The sequence below is a fragment of the Eptatretus burgeri genome, chromosome 13, assembly GCF_056783735.1.
Source record: "Eptatretus burgeri isolate ZD-2024b chromosome 13, Ebu_testis_v1, whole genome shotgun sequence".
In the NCBI taxonomy this organism is placed as follows: domain Eukaryota; kingdom Metazoa; phylum Chordata; class Myxini; order Myxiniformes; family Myxinidae; genus Eptatretus; species Eptatretus burgeri.
The window spans coordinates 15,399,606-15,416,125 of record NC_140973.1 but is presented as its reverse complement, the minus strand read 5'-3'; the positions used below and the strand labels follow the sequence as shown (position 1 = coordinate 15,416,125).

At 45.8% G+C, this 16,520-nt stretch overlaps 1 protein-coding gene across 5 annotated transcripts in view; it reads left to right on the top strand.

Annotated features, from left to right (window-relative positions):
* The first annotated feature begins 1,889 nt into the window (after positions 1–1,889).
* Positions 1,890–16,520, top strand: part of LOC147013911 (GDNF-inducible zinc finger protein 1-like) — a 40,421-nt gene continuing 25,790 nt past the window's right edge. Inside the window, exons 1-3 of one of the 5 annotated variants that reach the window (XM_085851262.1) lie at positions 1,890–2,178; positions 6,475–7,843; positions 8,176–8,378. In XM_085851262.1, the coding sequence (XP_085707388.1) occupies positions 6,818–7,843; positions 8,176–8,378 (1,229 nt within the window). In that variant the 5' untranslated portion in view covers positions 1,890–2,178; positions 6,475–6,817. The other 4 variants (XM_085851257.1, XM_085851258.1, XM_085851260.1 and 1 more) reach the window with 4 other exon arrangements.

Here is a 16,520-nt window from a genome sequence, read left to right as displayed (position 1 = left end):
TCTTCTGAACGTGTTAAAACGCTCAAACTCGACTATTTTAAATAGACGCTGCCGATGGACAATTGGAATCATAGCCAAGCTAGACATCGAAGTGTGAACATCCTCGTCATGCCCAAGAAAAGTTTGAAGAATGCTGCAAATAAGTGTCCTGGCCGTGGCCGTGGACGCTGATGCAAGGACGATCCATTATACCGACGTCTTTCAGCCTATGAGTAACTTAAAAGTAACGTCTGTCGACGTGTGGCAACGATCGCGTAACGTGCCAACAACACGTTAATCATAGGTTAGAAATAAGTTTCGGGTACGCTAAACATTACCTCGGCGTGTCTCAACTTATGATTAACTTACAAGTAGCATGTGTTGACGTCTGTCAACGATCGCAGACCGTGCCTACAACTTGTGGCCAGCGTAGCGGAACGTGTGAGTCATACGCTGGCATACGTCGTGAAATTTCAAGCATGAAAAAATTTGAGGACAACCAAAAAGTACAACGTTTAAAGCCAACGTACTACGACGTATGCCAGCGTGCTCTCAATGTTATCAAAACTTACCCATAACGTATTCAACGTGTGCCAGCGTTTTAGAAAAAAAAATTCAAAAATCGGCATACGTTGGCTAAAACGTCAAGGTGTGACCGGGCCTTTACCACGGCCCAATGTGCTGCTGATAAACATTATTGTCTTTTGAACCAAAGATGGGTCTTTTATAGTTTTCGAAGACATCTCTGATCATGTGCACTGATTGTACGTGATATAAAATGTTCAAGATGAACTTAAAAATCATAATCATGATCCGGTTCTTCAATGTCCTCATCAAAACTTTCCCCTCGTCTGACTCAAAAATGGATGCCTGGTTCTCACAGTCTGCCAGTCTCTGCACATATCAGTGCACTTCAGTCCGTTTGTTAAACACACAAACACATTTTGGTGGTGAACACTTCCTTTTACAATTGCAGGCCAAAAAAATCAAGGACCGCATCAGGTGCTGGCTGAGCACCCATGCAGTGCACCACCAACTGTTCAACTTCTTCTTGTGGACTTTTTTTGTTTCACAGCCTCCAGTTTTCATCGAAACTTCCTGAAACTTGGCATATATATGTAGAAATACCCTGCGCACACAGTAACCATCTCCGATTTTGAAAATTCCTCCGAGAAAAAAAAGTTATGACATCAAAATATCTCCGCTAATGGAAATCGCCTAAAAAATTATCCCCGAAACTAGGCAAGCTTTTTGAATTTTGTCTGTGGGAATCGAACAGGGCATTATCAGAGATGAATTACCGCACATATGATACATTACTATGACGTCATATCAATTTTTATGACGTCATTCCTATTTTTTGACATTTTTTTGTTTCACAGCCCAGAGTTTTCATCAGATCTTTGTGAAACTTGCCATGTATATGCAGAAAGCCCACGCGCAGGCAGTAACCATCTCCGATTTTGGAAATTCTTCCGAGAAAAAAAGTTGACGTCATAATATCGCTGCTAATGGAAATCGCCTATACCATTATCTCCGAAACGAGGCAAGCTGTTTGAATTTTGTTTGCGGGAATCAAGCCGGACATTAGCACAGATTATTATTTATCGCAAACCTGATACATCACAATGACGTCATATTCGTTTTTATGACGTCATCACTAAGAGGACGAGGATCTTAGCTTATTTGAGCTTGTTTTTTTATGCAGTGAATGTTAGCCATGACGTCATAGTTAGCGACAGTACCTCAGTATTTCGTTTCAGGTTATTATTAATCATTGTTCGGATAAAATATATGTATATATATATATATATATATATATATATATATATATATATATATATATGTTGAAAGGTTTCGGTTTATAATGCTTACTTCGATTGTGGACGTTGATAATTATTGGGAGACTGTTTCGTGTTAAAAAAAAAAATCAGATTTATTCTTGTATATCAGACGTCAACGACGATTGTTGAGAAATAAGAGCAAACACATGTTAATAATATAAATAATAATAATCATAATAATAATAATGTAGTTTATTATAACTTATACAAAGTGTCCGAGAGCCCCGTTGAGTCGAGGAGACCGTTGCCGACGTGTGCGGCCATTTCGGAGAAGATTACGTGGGAGTCTTGTTTGATATAAATATATAAATATATAAACATCTTGTCACGAGCCTCTTCAGGAGGGTTACCTGAGGTGAGGTTCGTGTGAGCGTCGCGTGAGGGTCGTGTGACGGTCGGGTGAGGGTCGTGTGAGGTTCGTGTGAGGGTCGCGTGAGGATCATGTGAGCGTCGGGTGAGGGTCGCGTGACGGTCGGGTGAGGGTCGTGTAAGGATCGTGTGAGGGTCGAGTGAGGATCGTGTGAGGGAGGAAAACGTGCTTAACAAAAGTTACGGATTTTTTATTCTTATTTCTCTTCATAAGATCGAACGGTTTCTGCATATATTTATATATATATATATATATATATATATATATATATATATATATATATATATATATATATATAATACCAAGCTTGCACACTAAAAACTCGGCTCGCCGTCACACGATCCCTATGAAATTGCTGTGGCACTTAGGGGACATGCCGACAATGTTTGGGAAGTCTTGGCGTTCCATAGTACCACTTGCATTTTGCACAATGCGTATTTTTGTCATTCCCCGTGTACGGTCTGTCGTCTGCTACCAGCTATGTTTTACTGCTATCCCGTACATGTGCACGGGTATCACTAATATATATATATATATATATATATATATATATATATATATATATATATATATATATATATATATTCGATCGTCAGTGAAATCGACTTAGTAAAATCAGGTAAATTGTGTTCACATCGACACGGGATACGTCTCTCATCATGAGGATTCCCGCTTCACTTGGTGGTTACTTTGTGTGTGTGTGTGTGTGTGTGTGTGTGTGTGTGTGTGTGTGTGTGTGTGTGTGTGTGTGTGTGTGTGTGTGTGTGTGTGTGTGTGTGTTAGTTATCCACAGCTATCGCACGTTTTGCTAACAGAAAATGAGAGGAACTCGACACCTCTCATCCACAGATATTTCTCGTAATTTCCGTGAGTCTTATCGCATTTAGGAACAGAACAATTTTCGTAAACCATCTTGAAATTGCCACTCTTTCATCTAAATGTTGAAAATTATGCTGAAAAGTCGATTTGAATCGCAAATTTCGTGCAAGTAATGGCAGATTAAAAGTTCCCGGCGAGCCGAACCAAGTCACTGAAAACACACGCACAGCGCATGCATGAAAGGCTCGTATTTCCAGGGCGAATGGTTGTTTCTACACACTTCGATTTAACAATTCACATTTCTGCTGCAGAAACAAACATATCCTTACAGTAGTGATTTCCCATAATCATCTGATTCAACGTGGAGATTGTTTGCAGGAGTTGCAACACTTAGTCATAAATGCAAATGTGTTCATCCACTACCGATTGCACTTCGATTCTAAACATTTGGCACCATTTGAATACTCATGTGTGAAAAGTGTATCGCCACAGTGTGTTCAGAAAGTATTCACACCCCTTGACCTTTTCATACAAAATATGAAAAAGTATAAAATACTTTATATTTTATTTTGACTTTTTTACCATGAGGGTGGCAAGACGACATGCCATGTTTGCCTATACTACTACACCCACTCCCGTAGGGAGTGACAGGAAAGATCATGTTCTTATCCTCGATGGGGTATATAGATTACAACATATCTAGGCTCATGTCCGTTAGTCTGTGGTGGACGCAATAAGCATATTGTTAAGGATTCAGCGGTGGCGGGATTCTCACCTGACTCTCGACAGCCAAACGTTACAGATTCGGCGCCACCCTCACCACCGCCGTCTCCGGGGTTTATAACGCCGGCTGGCTCGGCACAGGCCTCGGGTCACGCGTCTTCAATCGCGATACCAACGTACCCCTGGACCTTACCAGTTGGGGAAATAGACCCTGGTTACAGACTGGTTTTGTCAGATGCCGTGCGTTTTCTGCCAGTCTGTAACCATTTTTGTTTTATATACCAATCGAACGGATCGTTCCTCGACGCGACACAAATTAATCCATAGCGGCAACTTCATACGAATCAACCAGATTTATTGGGGAACACAACACAAGCAAAACATTCACGACAATATTCTTGTTAATCTATAACCCGTTCTTAACTACGGATTACGGGTTTCGAGGGGGTCCCTACCGAGATATACCTTAAACAACATGCAGACAAGACATCGACAACATGCAGACAAGACAGAGTACTTGGTGATGTTTCATGGACAAGAGGAATGTGTCAAAAGCACGAATGTCGCTCGTAACAAGCCGATGTCCACGGATTCGCGCCCCAAGCTCGAGCATGCCGTGTGGCAAAATGGCGCTCACCCTCCTTTGTCGCACCGCACGCGGCCTTCGCACGCTCTGACCCCACGTAAGGTCGACGGCACAAGACCGTCAGATCGACGATGGGTTTCAGCTGGTCTCTCACAAGGTCCAGCATACAAGTCCAGGCCTGGCCTGTTCACCAGACAAGGCCAAATCGAGGTGCCGGGCTCCGGCAGGCTGGGTCCATGGGATTCCAAGACGTCGTCGAGCCGTGAGGTGAGTAGGGACAGTCAGAGGCTCCATCGTTTCTCTTGCCTTCCCGGCGCACGCTCACCTCGAAGCCCGACTGCTCATCCAGCAGATCGCGACTCGACACCCGTCGTTTCTCTCTTGCCTTCCCGGCGCACGCTCGCCTCCACGCCCGAGCACGCCTCAAAACCGACTGTTCCCCCAAACTGAACTACTCCAACAAGTCTCCTTCGCTGCCCACCGGCTCCTCCCCTTAGTTTCACTTCCTCTTTTTGGCCACTCCCCCTCTCAGCGCTGGGTGGAGTCTCGCCCGGAGAGAGGAAGGAAGAAGAAGGATCTCTCGATCCACCACCACTGCACAAACAAATAAGCCTGTGACACCTCCCGACACACATGTGACGTCCATTTTACCGAACAGCCTGGCTAAACATGCATTTAATGGGGGATCTGGGCTCATCCTATATTTAATAGCCTCCTAAGGGCCATTTCCGCAACAATATAATACCTCAAGAATGTCAGGATTCCTCCAGATTTCTTTCAGTTTAGTGTTAAACAGCAATAGCGACTGTTTAAAAAGGTAATCATACATGTTTGTGGTTTATAATATTTTTACTTCTGGTAGGTTTGTCCCACGATTCGCCATGATAAGCTATTTATACACGTGAACACGGCGTTCATCCAAGGAGGAAAACCCCCTTGGGGAGAGGGAATATTTTTTAGTAATAATAATGTTTTCTAATAACATTAATATTATGCTATTATCATTAGTGTTGTTATTACTTTTGTTCTTACAAGCGGCCTTGGAAGAACGTCACAATTAGCTATCTTAACATGAATATACACCTTAACACAGATTTTTCCAAAGGCAAAGGGTGGCAAATTAAGTCGCTACAACCTCCATCATGTGACCCTTAGTCATCCCAAGTTTGGGTGAGATTGGATCAGTGAAGACCAAATATATCACAGTCAAAAAGCAGTCAAACAGACACCAAATTGTGTATTTTAGTCTGATGTGCAAGTGGTATAACCACTGACCCCTGCCAGAGGCAGGAATATTACTAGTCTGCAAAAAAGGAAGAGTGTTCTCCAGAGCATCGGAGAGGCCATTTGTGAATGAGGAACACAATTGGGCCCAAGGCACTGCCTTAAGGCACTCAGATCTCCACTGGGAAAGGAGAGAGTTCCATTGGTATCGGCTGTCTGCTCTCTGAACCTCCATCAAACTTTCAATACTGTCAGGCTCCCAGCCTTACTTTAAAAGCTGTCTGCTATTAGTATTCAGTTCCTTCCTTCAATGGTCATCAGATTTTTTTTTATCTGCGAGTGGAAACAGTGGTTTGCTCTTGATGACATTATCTCAAGATCTACCTTTTGACGCTGGTGTCCCACAAGGCAGCATTTTAGGACCAACATTATACCTGGTCTACATCAATTACTTCACCGGCTTACCCGTATAATGTACAATTTTTCAGGTGACTCCACCTTGTGCAGAAAAGTAAACCACACTTCTGAGATACAGCCTGTTACACCATTTGGCTCTGCATATCTCAAAAAAAAACAAAAACTTCCTGTGTCAGTTGTCTCGCACCCCTCCCTCTGTTCCTTCAAAACTGTTGCCTATAGTAACCTCTTGCTTTCTCCCATACTCCCATGTTGTCTACTCTTGCTGTCCTCCTCCCCCATTCCCACACCTTTCCTTTCTACCACCTTCGTGCAATGTCTTTGTCTCCTTCTTCCCCTTTGATCATCTATCTGTCTGAACCTGCTGCCCTCTTTCATTTATCTCTTCCCTGAGCCTACATTTCTGAAACCATAAAATCGAAATCAAGTGCATGTTCACCATATGTTGTTCTCTGATTGATTTCACTGTGATGAAACTATGCTTTTTTTGTTGTTGTTTTTTTGTTTTCCAGAAAATGGTTTGAGTTGGAACACCAAGACACCTGCAGATGTTCACTGTACCATAGCTTCAGAATACCAAGATATCAGAGTTATCACTGATTTCCTCACAATCTTGACGATGGCAGGTGTGACAGTTATTCATAATGTTGACAATAAAAATGGGGGAGGTTTAATTGGCAATATTTCCCCATCCGCTTCGAGTATCTACAACATCACCTTGGACATGTTAATATCAGTTGTAATTATGGGCAGATCTTCAGGTGTTCGAAGCAATGAGAGAATGAAAATGATTCTCTGTATTCTACCTTGAGACTTTGTCGCTGTCGCAGCCACGTGGATTTGACAGGACAAAAAATGGCATCTGATGAAGCGCTTCTACTGATCGAATCACCGAGTTTGGCAGTATCATTGCTCCGTGGCCTCAACAGAATGCGTTCCTGTGGCTTCCTTTGCGATATTACAATCCAAACAGGACCTGATGTATTCCTAGCGCATCATGTTGTTTTAGCTGCTGCCAGCCCTTACTTCAAAGGCCTGTTGACTCCAGGCTCAGATTCATGCAGCGATGGTCACAGCGTGGTGAACATCGATGAAGCGACTGCGAAAGACATCCATGCATTTCTGGAATTTGTGTACACCGGACGCACAACTGTGGTTTTGCAGCAGCTTCCAGCTCTAAAAGCCACGGCTAACCTCCTCCAGTGTATTACGCTTTGTGAGGCTTGCTGTTTGGCTGAAGGATCTGGTAGCAGCAAACCTGAATGCTCTGCTGGACCTATGGATTCTGCAACCCATTTGGCCCCAGTTTTGCAGGACGTGGCATTGTTGAACACAGAAGTAACACAAGCACCAGACAAGGAGATGGGACAACGGCAGGTGAGACCACCTGCAGAGGGTGCAGTGGTAAACATTGAGATTGATACCAATGCAGTATTGGATAATCGGCACCATGACAGAAGAAATGTAAAGATGGAATCGCTGTCAGGTGTCGATAGTGGCAGCGAGAGTGAATCCTCATCAAACACAGATGATGACGATGATGACGATGATGATGATGAAGAACACAGTGATTGTGAGCATAGGAAACAGTTGAGCAAGCCAGTACAGCCTGGAGACCTCTGTACAGTTCTTCCAATAGATGTAGCTGTGCCCATACGAAGGCCACTCTTCATATGCGGACAGTGCAACAGGGAATTCCAGTATGAGAAGAGTTACACGAAGCACATGAAGCAAACACACGGAGTCCAACCTGATATCACATACTGCTGTGAGGCATGTGGACAGCACTTCACAAGTCGTTGCAACCTGCGCTCACATCAGCGGCATGTACACAGCAATGACCGACCCTTTGGCTGTGATGTTTGTGCCAAGACCTTTAAGGTTCTGCTTTTCTGATACTTCAACATGTCCCTGCATTACTTTGATTTGAAATATTCCTACTCTGTTTTCCCACATTTTGATAATGTGCCACACATTACTCCTCAGTTTGGAACTGTCCTGTTGCTCCCAATAGAAATGTTAACTTTCAACCCTCAATAACCATTGTTGTTTAATTGTTACTGACCAATTGATCCATCAGTCTGATCCATGAAACCAATTTGTTGGTCTAAATTTTCTTGGCAGATTATTTAGGGTTGAGAAGGCCTCAAAGTTGCTGAAGCACCTGCAGCGATGTCTGACCTCTAACTTTAACCCTGATCTCAACCCCACAGCGGCAAAAAGATTTGCGGCGTCACCACATCCAAATACACGAAGGCGGACACGAACGTCATTACTGTTCTTCCTGCAGCAAAGGCCTGAGCTCTCGCTCGGCGCTACGTCTGCACGAGCGTACGCACACTGGTGATCGACCCTACCATTGTACATATTGTCCAGCTCGCTTCTCTCAGCCTTCTGCAATCAAAGTACACACCAGGTCAGGTTTGTCGGGTACAAAGCTTATTTTGAAATGGGGCCTGATGATTTTCAGATACAGTAAAAAATGATAATTAAACACTCGAGTTGTCATCTTCAATCTTTTGCTGAAATAACCAGGAAAATAATTTTACATTTTTGAAAAGAAATTGAAGATTATTCGATTTGCATAAATAGTATCTTTTTTTTTAACCTAGATTGTTCAGGAGAATATAATAAACTTGTGCCATGTCGCAACAAAAGTTTAGATTGTAAGGTTCGCAACCCAAAAATTGTAGGGCAGTCTAGTTTAGGAGACCTCTATTATTTGTTTATTTTAAATCCGTTATGGGGTTGGAAAGTGCACTGCCTTTCCATTGGGAATATTTTGGTGGTCAACCAAAGTCAACCACAAAGGGCATTGATGGTCAACCACAAAGTGTGGACTGGAACCACTTTTTAACCAGACCAGGCAACTAGTACATGACTCACCAAATGTTCCCTGTCATTTAGTCGTGGGCCAGCTTGTTTTTTTATTGACATTTCAATAATGACATCGTAACTCTCCTTTGGATCACTGCTCACCTCCATTCATTGGCACAGTTTACAGAATGATTAAAATCAATTCAATTCCTTAATACTGTTGCCTTTAGCCAGATTTGAACCAACATCCATCCTATGGGGTGCCAATTTACTTTCCTCTTTATTAAGCCATTATTGTATCTGTATATATGAGGGCTGTATATATGTATATATTGTATCCATTATTGTACGTACGTACGTACACTCGCTTCTAAGCTGTCAAACCAGGGTTTGAAGAGACCACTGACTCATCTGTGATGCCGAAGTGATAGGCCCATAGACTCAGCTTCATTGTGGGAGATTCCAATAATCTTAAAGGCCTTTCTTTCCACGGCGCAAGCATAGCCAGGCGTGAGGCAGGGGAGGAAGCCCAGAGGGGATAGCAGTACTCCATCAAGCTGCAGCTGAAAGCCTTTAGATGGATAGGAGTTCAGGTGTTCCAGGGAAGCACTTTATATGACGGAGGACGTCCAGTTGGTGGCTGGCTTTGGAGGCCAACTTTGAAATGTGGTTTGTCCAAGAAAGATCATGGTTGATAGTGAGACCAAGGAGATTGAATGACTGTACTTCCTCAAGAGGATTGTTCGGAAAATAGATAAGAGGGTTTGCCAGACGATCCTTTCAGAGAGAGATTGTGAGAGTGTGAGATTTGTAAGGATTGGAAGACGTATTCCAAATGTTTGACCAGCTTGTGATTTTTTTTATTCATGTTTTAATTCAAGGTCTCAAGAGAGGGAAAAGACTGTAGCCTGCTTGTCTGAATGATGAGGGATGTCACGGCAGAGGATGGAGTCGTCAGCAAATTAAGAGGATTTTCCACAGAGAGATATCATTGATGAAGATCAGGAATAGTCCCAGAACACTGCCTTGGGGCACTCCAGCCTTTGTAGAGAAAGGAGATGAAAGGATACTGTTCTTTATCATGTGGGTGCACTCGTGCACACCACGCTATCCCGGCCCCCCATGGGCCCTTGGCCTACCACAGCCGACTAGCCTGGTGCCCGGGGTACCCACTCAGCGATACTCACCTTTCGCAGCCACGCTCCCAGCCCGTCAACAGGGCTCCTGCACCCCTCCAAGCGGGTATTGAGCCGACTTCCCCACCAACAACAAAACCACCTCCATTTTGTCAATTTGACTAACCCCCTAACTCACATTATACTGACCCCAGGGTTCCTTTGGCGGGAATCACTCCTCCCCCCAATCACTCATCGCACCATGCATTCCACAATCACTCCATACACTCAGACCTGCTGGCCTCACTCACTCATCATGTATCCACCTCACAACTTTTCAACACACCCATCACTGAACTCTGCCATTCTGTTCACTAAATCCCCTCAACTACCTCGTGCTCCCACGTCGTCCCTTAAAATATACCACATCCTTTTAACACTACGTAGCTAAGCTACGTCCCCCCTACACATCCACAGTCTGTCACTGTCCCAGAATCGTCTAAAATCATTTCCCCTCCTAAATCTGACTACAATCCCTCTACCTAATCCATTCCACGGGCCCCATGAGGACTTACCCCTGCCCCATGAAGCCAGTCTAACTAACACTAACCCTTCCCCCTAACTCGTTGTCATCCTGTGTCCTGGACAGGGGGGTCTTCCACCCCTTGCCTAGGGAATCCTGTTCATCCGAAGCGAGGCTTGTTTTTTTTTTTTTTTACATTGCGCAGCACCAGCGCGGCAACTCGCAACCTACGCATCAGCACGGCAATTCACAGCCGTGCTCCTTTGGGCGTGACGTCATGGCAGCTGCTCGCGCACCTCGTCCCTCTTGGATGGTACCGTCCGTCCGGCAGGGATTCACCCTCCTGCCAGATTCCAACCCAACGTGCAGCCATGACGTCACCCTGCGCATCAAAAAAAAACAAGCCTCGCGTTCGAGGGGCTCCCCACGCGAACAGAGCACACTGCGCAGGCCACGTAGAGTTTCACACACACGCCCGCGTGGAGAACCCGTCTGGTCCAAATCCGTAATCCAGCATAACCTTTGTCTGTCCGCGGGATCGGCAACATCCACCGCTGGCCTTTACGGACCGGGCTTCACTCCCGCAAGCGCGCACGCGGCGGCCTCGTGCATACCACGGCACGAGCCTCGCGCACGCTGCTGGGCAAACCCGGCGCAGTCCCCAATCCAGCTACGGCCGCTACCCGGCCCTTGTCCATCTGTCGCCGTCGCCATTCGACCCACGCACACCTGCGTGTCACAACACTCACACTCCATTCCATTACATTCACACCGGGAGACTCGGCTGCATGTTCGCTCATGCCCACCGTCATCTCCCTCACATACAGCGCCCTTACACACGCTATCCCTCTCACACACCGTGCTTCACTCACGCGCACCATACCACTCACACACGCGGTTTCACTCCCACACGGGGTGTCTGTCACACGCGGTGCTTCTTCCTCACACAGCGTGCTGGGAGGCCCGCACCTCGGCTCACTCATAACCACCCCACTCACACACGGGGGCGCACTCACACCTTGCACCACACACACCGGGACAATCACGCTGGGGATTAGTGCCACCACAAGGGGTCCCGGGGCCTCTATACCCCCCAAGCTCCTCGTGCACCCGTCCGCAGCACTCGCCCCCTCAACTCCGCGGAGCCCAACCGACCCACCTGGTCGAGATCAGCTTCAAGGGAGAATAGTGTCTCCCTTCGTTCCCGAAGGAGGCCATCCAGCTGCTTGCACCGGGTCACGAGACAGTCCGCCAGCTCGCCCCCATTAAGCCTCGCTAACTGTGTGTGTGTGTGTGTGTGTGTGTGTGTGTGTGTGTGTGTGTGTGTGTGTGTGTGTGTGTGTGTGTGTGTGTGTGTGTGTGTGTGTGTGTGTGTGTGTGTGTGTGTGTGTTCTGTTCCTTTAACCCCATCTTTATCATGCAGTCTCTCCTCTATTTTTTCTATCTCCCGCGTCTCTATACATTTTATTTCTATTGTCTCTTCGTGTCTATTAGTTTCTTCCTGGATCCTCGTCTCTGTTTCCTCCTTCGTTTTATTTAATTCATTCTCGACTCGGTCTATCTCCCGTGTCTCTGGCAATACTTCTACTTCCTTCTTTGTGTCCCTGTTACTTCCCTCTTTTCCATTCTTGTTTGTGTCTCCTTTATTAGGGTAGGTCCTAACTGTTCCTTCATCCGACGAGTGGTGTCTATCAAGTCCTGCACCACCGACATTGCTCCTCGTGGTGATATCACACACCCCACCTTATTGTGCTGTTCCATTTCCTGGCTCCTTTTGAGCCGTTCCTCCTCTCGAAACGTTTTGAGTTCTTCGTTCTCTTTCCGGAGTTTTTCAATCTCCGTGGATGCCAATTCTGCTTTCTCCTCGAAATGGTTAATTTCAAATTCGTGCAGTTTTTGTTTTCTCTCCCACTGTTCCTCTCGTTCTTCCCTCTCCAATCTCGTTGTCTCCTTCAATTGACTGATTTCTCCTTCCTGCTTCATTCCTTGCTCCTTCACTTTCTCCTCATACTCCAACCTATTTTTTTTTCCTTTTGTTGTTCAATTTCAAGTTCATACTCTTTCAGTTTTCTATTCCACTGTCTTTCTTGTTCCTCATTCTGCAATCTCGTTATTTCTTTCTCCTGTCTCATTCCTTGTTCTTTGTGTTCTTTATTTCACTGTCTTTCTTGTTCTTCATTCTGCAATCTCGTTATTTCCTTCAATTGGCGGATTTCCTTCTCCTGCCTCATTCGTTCTTCCTTCATTACTCTTTCTTGCATCTCATTCTTTAATCTGGCCTTCGCTTCCAGCTGTTCGATCTGTACAGTGTGGTTCCTTAACGTTTCATTCTCCTTTCTCTTTCTTTCCTCTCTTAACATCCTCAGTTCGTTTTGTAATCCTCTCTCTTTGGTTTTGTGTTTCAGTATCTCAGAAGTTTTTTTCCATGATTCCTCTCAATTTGCATGCTTCTTTCCCCATTTCATCTCTTCTTTCCACTGCTTCCCTCCTCAATTCCTCCCTTTTCTTACTGGATTCCTTTAGTTTTTCCTGCCGTTCCTTTCCCATTTCTATCTCCCTTTCCAGGGTTTCTCTTTTAATCTGGCCTGTCCTTACCTCTCGCTCCAGTAGCACCAAATTCCCCATCTTGTTTGCGTTTTTCCTTTTCTAGCTTTGTTTTCCTTTCTCCTTCCTCCCTCATTTCTCCTTGCAGTTCTTCGAACTGTTCTGACTTTTCCAGCAATTCTTCCGTCCTTTCCTCCAGCTGTCCCTCTCCTCTGTTTATCTTCCGTTCGAGGCTTTCCCTTTCCTAATTGCATGTTCTTATCTCTTCCTTCAATTGTTTTATTTCAAAATCGTGTTCACATTTTTTCTTTTCCAACTGTATTTCCCTCACTCTCCCCTCTAGTTCTTTGAACCGCCTTGCCCCCTCTAATATTTTTTCCATTAGTTGTTTTACTTCCAAATCGTGCTCCTTTTGTTTCTTTTCGAGCTCGGTTTTCTATTCTTCCTCCAATTGTTTCCGAAGCCCGCCGATGTCCGCCTGCCTCGCCTGCCATACCCACGTGGCTTGAAACAGTTGTTGGGAGCGCTCGCCTCGTGTTGTCCCATTCGTTGCGCTAAAAATAGCCGCCTGCTCACGCCTCGTGCCGCGCTGAAGTGCGGCCGCGCTGCCATCTTGCGACTCCGTTTGTCGGCAAAGTTCGTGCTCAATAAATGAGGGTGAGCTCCCCCATGGATTAAAATTAGCGGTGGAGTTATAAAAAGAACCATCCCGGGCCATGGATTCTACATTAGTACACGTATCTACCCCCGGCACCCTTTCGCCTTGAGACTCCATCTTATTTCTCGTAAGAGATTAAAATTTTTCCTGCTCGTAATTTGGGGGGGGGGGGAACGGGGGGTCGCTTCGCACACCCCTGGTCCGATACCCGTGAATTCAGCCTGGAGAGGAGAGAGTTTGTTTCCCGCTCGCTAACACCACTGTTATGAATTCTGGCCCGTCCGGCGTGCGATCAGCCGCTTGACTCGAATGGCGACCGCGTCGCCCACCGGAACAGACAATCCAGTCGTGACCCACTTGGAACTATCGCCAAGGAGCTAGCCACGGGTGGGGGTTTAACCTCACCACAACCCAGTCCGCATTCTACACGCGCGAAATAGGGTGAATCGCCGAATGTCGATATACCTAAGTACCCGCGTGGGTAGCGTACCGAGGAGTTGTACCACGCCGCAGGTCGACTCCGGACACGAACCGCTTAAGCGGCTCGTTCCGTGCTGCAGGGATAACCGAGCGGAGTTATCGTCGACCTCGACGGTTCAGATTATTTATTGGGTGTCTACACCCACTACCAATCCCTTACGTGATGCAAGATGGAGATTCAACAAAGGAAAGTACGAAGCGAAACGGGGGAACAATTGGACAAGCACATTTAATGCGCGACACACGGAAGCACGTATTTCCAGTCAGCAACAATCATGCACGTATGTACAGGCAAATAGAAGCAAAAGTAATACGACCGACTAAAGCAATGTACAAGCACTTAATCAGTTTTACTTGTCGGACTGGCGCCACAAACACATACAAAAGCCCAAAGAAAAGAAGAACCTCCCTTGTTGCGGCCGGTGAACCGTCTCTGGCACTCTCCGTGTCCGCTCTCGCAGGTCCACCTCAGGCCGCCTGCGGCACCCTCCGTCCGCGTCTCCCACCAATAGGCCTCGCCGGCCACGAGCGCGGGAACGAACGAGGAGGAAGGGAACGCGAGTTGGTTTGCGGATCAACCGTCACAAGGAGATAGCATACGGGAGGACGAAAGAGATATCCAAGAGGAAGGAACGCATTCACCAAGGGGTGAATAAGAGAAGAGAAGAGACGAGCGGAGGGCGCGCCCCACCCATGTCCGTCCTTTGTGGAGCGAGGCTCCGCCCTTCGCTCCAATCGTTTCGGGCTCCACCCCTCTTTGAGGCGTTTCGAGAAAGGTTTCGACAGGGGGCGTTCCTCCTCCCTGATCGCGTCACACCACACACCCACCAATCGGGAGCGAGCTGCCCCACCCCTCCCCTTCACACCAAGCGTGGTGGGGGGGATTCAGGCGGGGAAATTAGGCGGGAAAACCCCACAGACGTTGTTGGTTTTCTTCTCCACGCGTCATACGCCCGCGTTCTCGGACCCTTTCCAATGCAGAAAGGGTCGTAGCGTGGTCCGTGGAGAACAGCGTTGAGTGCAGGAAGTGGCGAAGGTGGTGGTGATTGCTGTGGGGGTGGTGTGAGTGTGGTGGGTGTTGTGGCGTAGTTGGTGGTGGTTGTTGTTTGTGTGGAAGTTTGTGGCAATGGTGGCTCAAAATAACGATAGATAAAGAAAAACGGCCACCTAAAGCGTCGCAGCCCGAATGAATCACACATCTTCTTCTTCTTCTTTCGGCTGCTCCCGTTAGGGGTCGCCACAGCGGATCATCCGTGTGATCCGCATAGTGATTTGGCACATGTTTTACGCCGGATGCCCTTCCTGACGCAACCCTGGTCGCCTCTTACGACACAGGGATATGGTACACCTATTTTAACTGGGGTATACACCGGCCCAGTATACTGGTACTCATTTCGCCGACCTCGGAAGGATGACAGGCTGAGTCAACCCCCTGGTGTATTAATTCAGTGGCCCAACGGGGCTTGAACTCAGGACCTTTTGGATCCCAAGCCGCTGCCCTAACCACTGCGCCAACACCAGGCTATTGAATGAATCACACATATTCCCTCTAAACAACGGGTGTGGACTAACTACACATGAACTTATCGATATATCTCACCTGCGGACCTTTCTGGTGTATTGCAAATTTCCACAACCGTAACAGTATGTTCCTGAAATACAGCCAAAATGGTACACAATAGCGCAAAAATTTTCGGCCCGCCTTACCATTCTCTTGCGGTTGTAGTATAAAGTTTCGTTAAAATCGGGCAACGAAAAAATTATTTAAAAATCTATTCCCGATTCAGTCAAGTACTCTTCCAGGGTTATTTGATCAATGCAAACAACCTCAGCGGTATAGTTCGCTGGAGCTATCTTTTTTCTTTTTCTTTTTTTTTGAAATGTTTTTTTTCATCAACCGCTGTCACAATGGGAACCCAATGGGTTCACGGCTCACCTAGTATATTACTAAAACCCTCATCATATATATATATATATATATATATATATATATATATATATATATATATATGTATGTATGTATGTATGTTCCCGAAATACAGCCAAAACGGTACACGATGGCGCAAAATTTTTAGGGCCACTTTACTCACCATTCTCCTGCGATGTGCAGTGTCAAGTTTCGTTCAAATCGGGCAACGAAAAAATTATTAAAAAAATCAATTCCCGATTCAGTGAAGTACTCTGGGAGAATTTGATCAATGCAAACAACCTCAGCGCTATAGTTTGCTGGAGCTATCGTTTTTTTTCTTGAAATGATTTATTTTAAAATGTCAAACATTTATTATAGACAAAGAACAATTTGTTTTTAAGCATAAAATAAACATTGGCATTTTGATCTAATACTTCAGTGTTCATTAATGAATAAAATTGTGTTTAGAAGATTACTCACAATAATTTCTTCGACTTTCTTTTCTCCGGTTT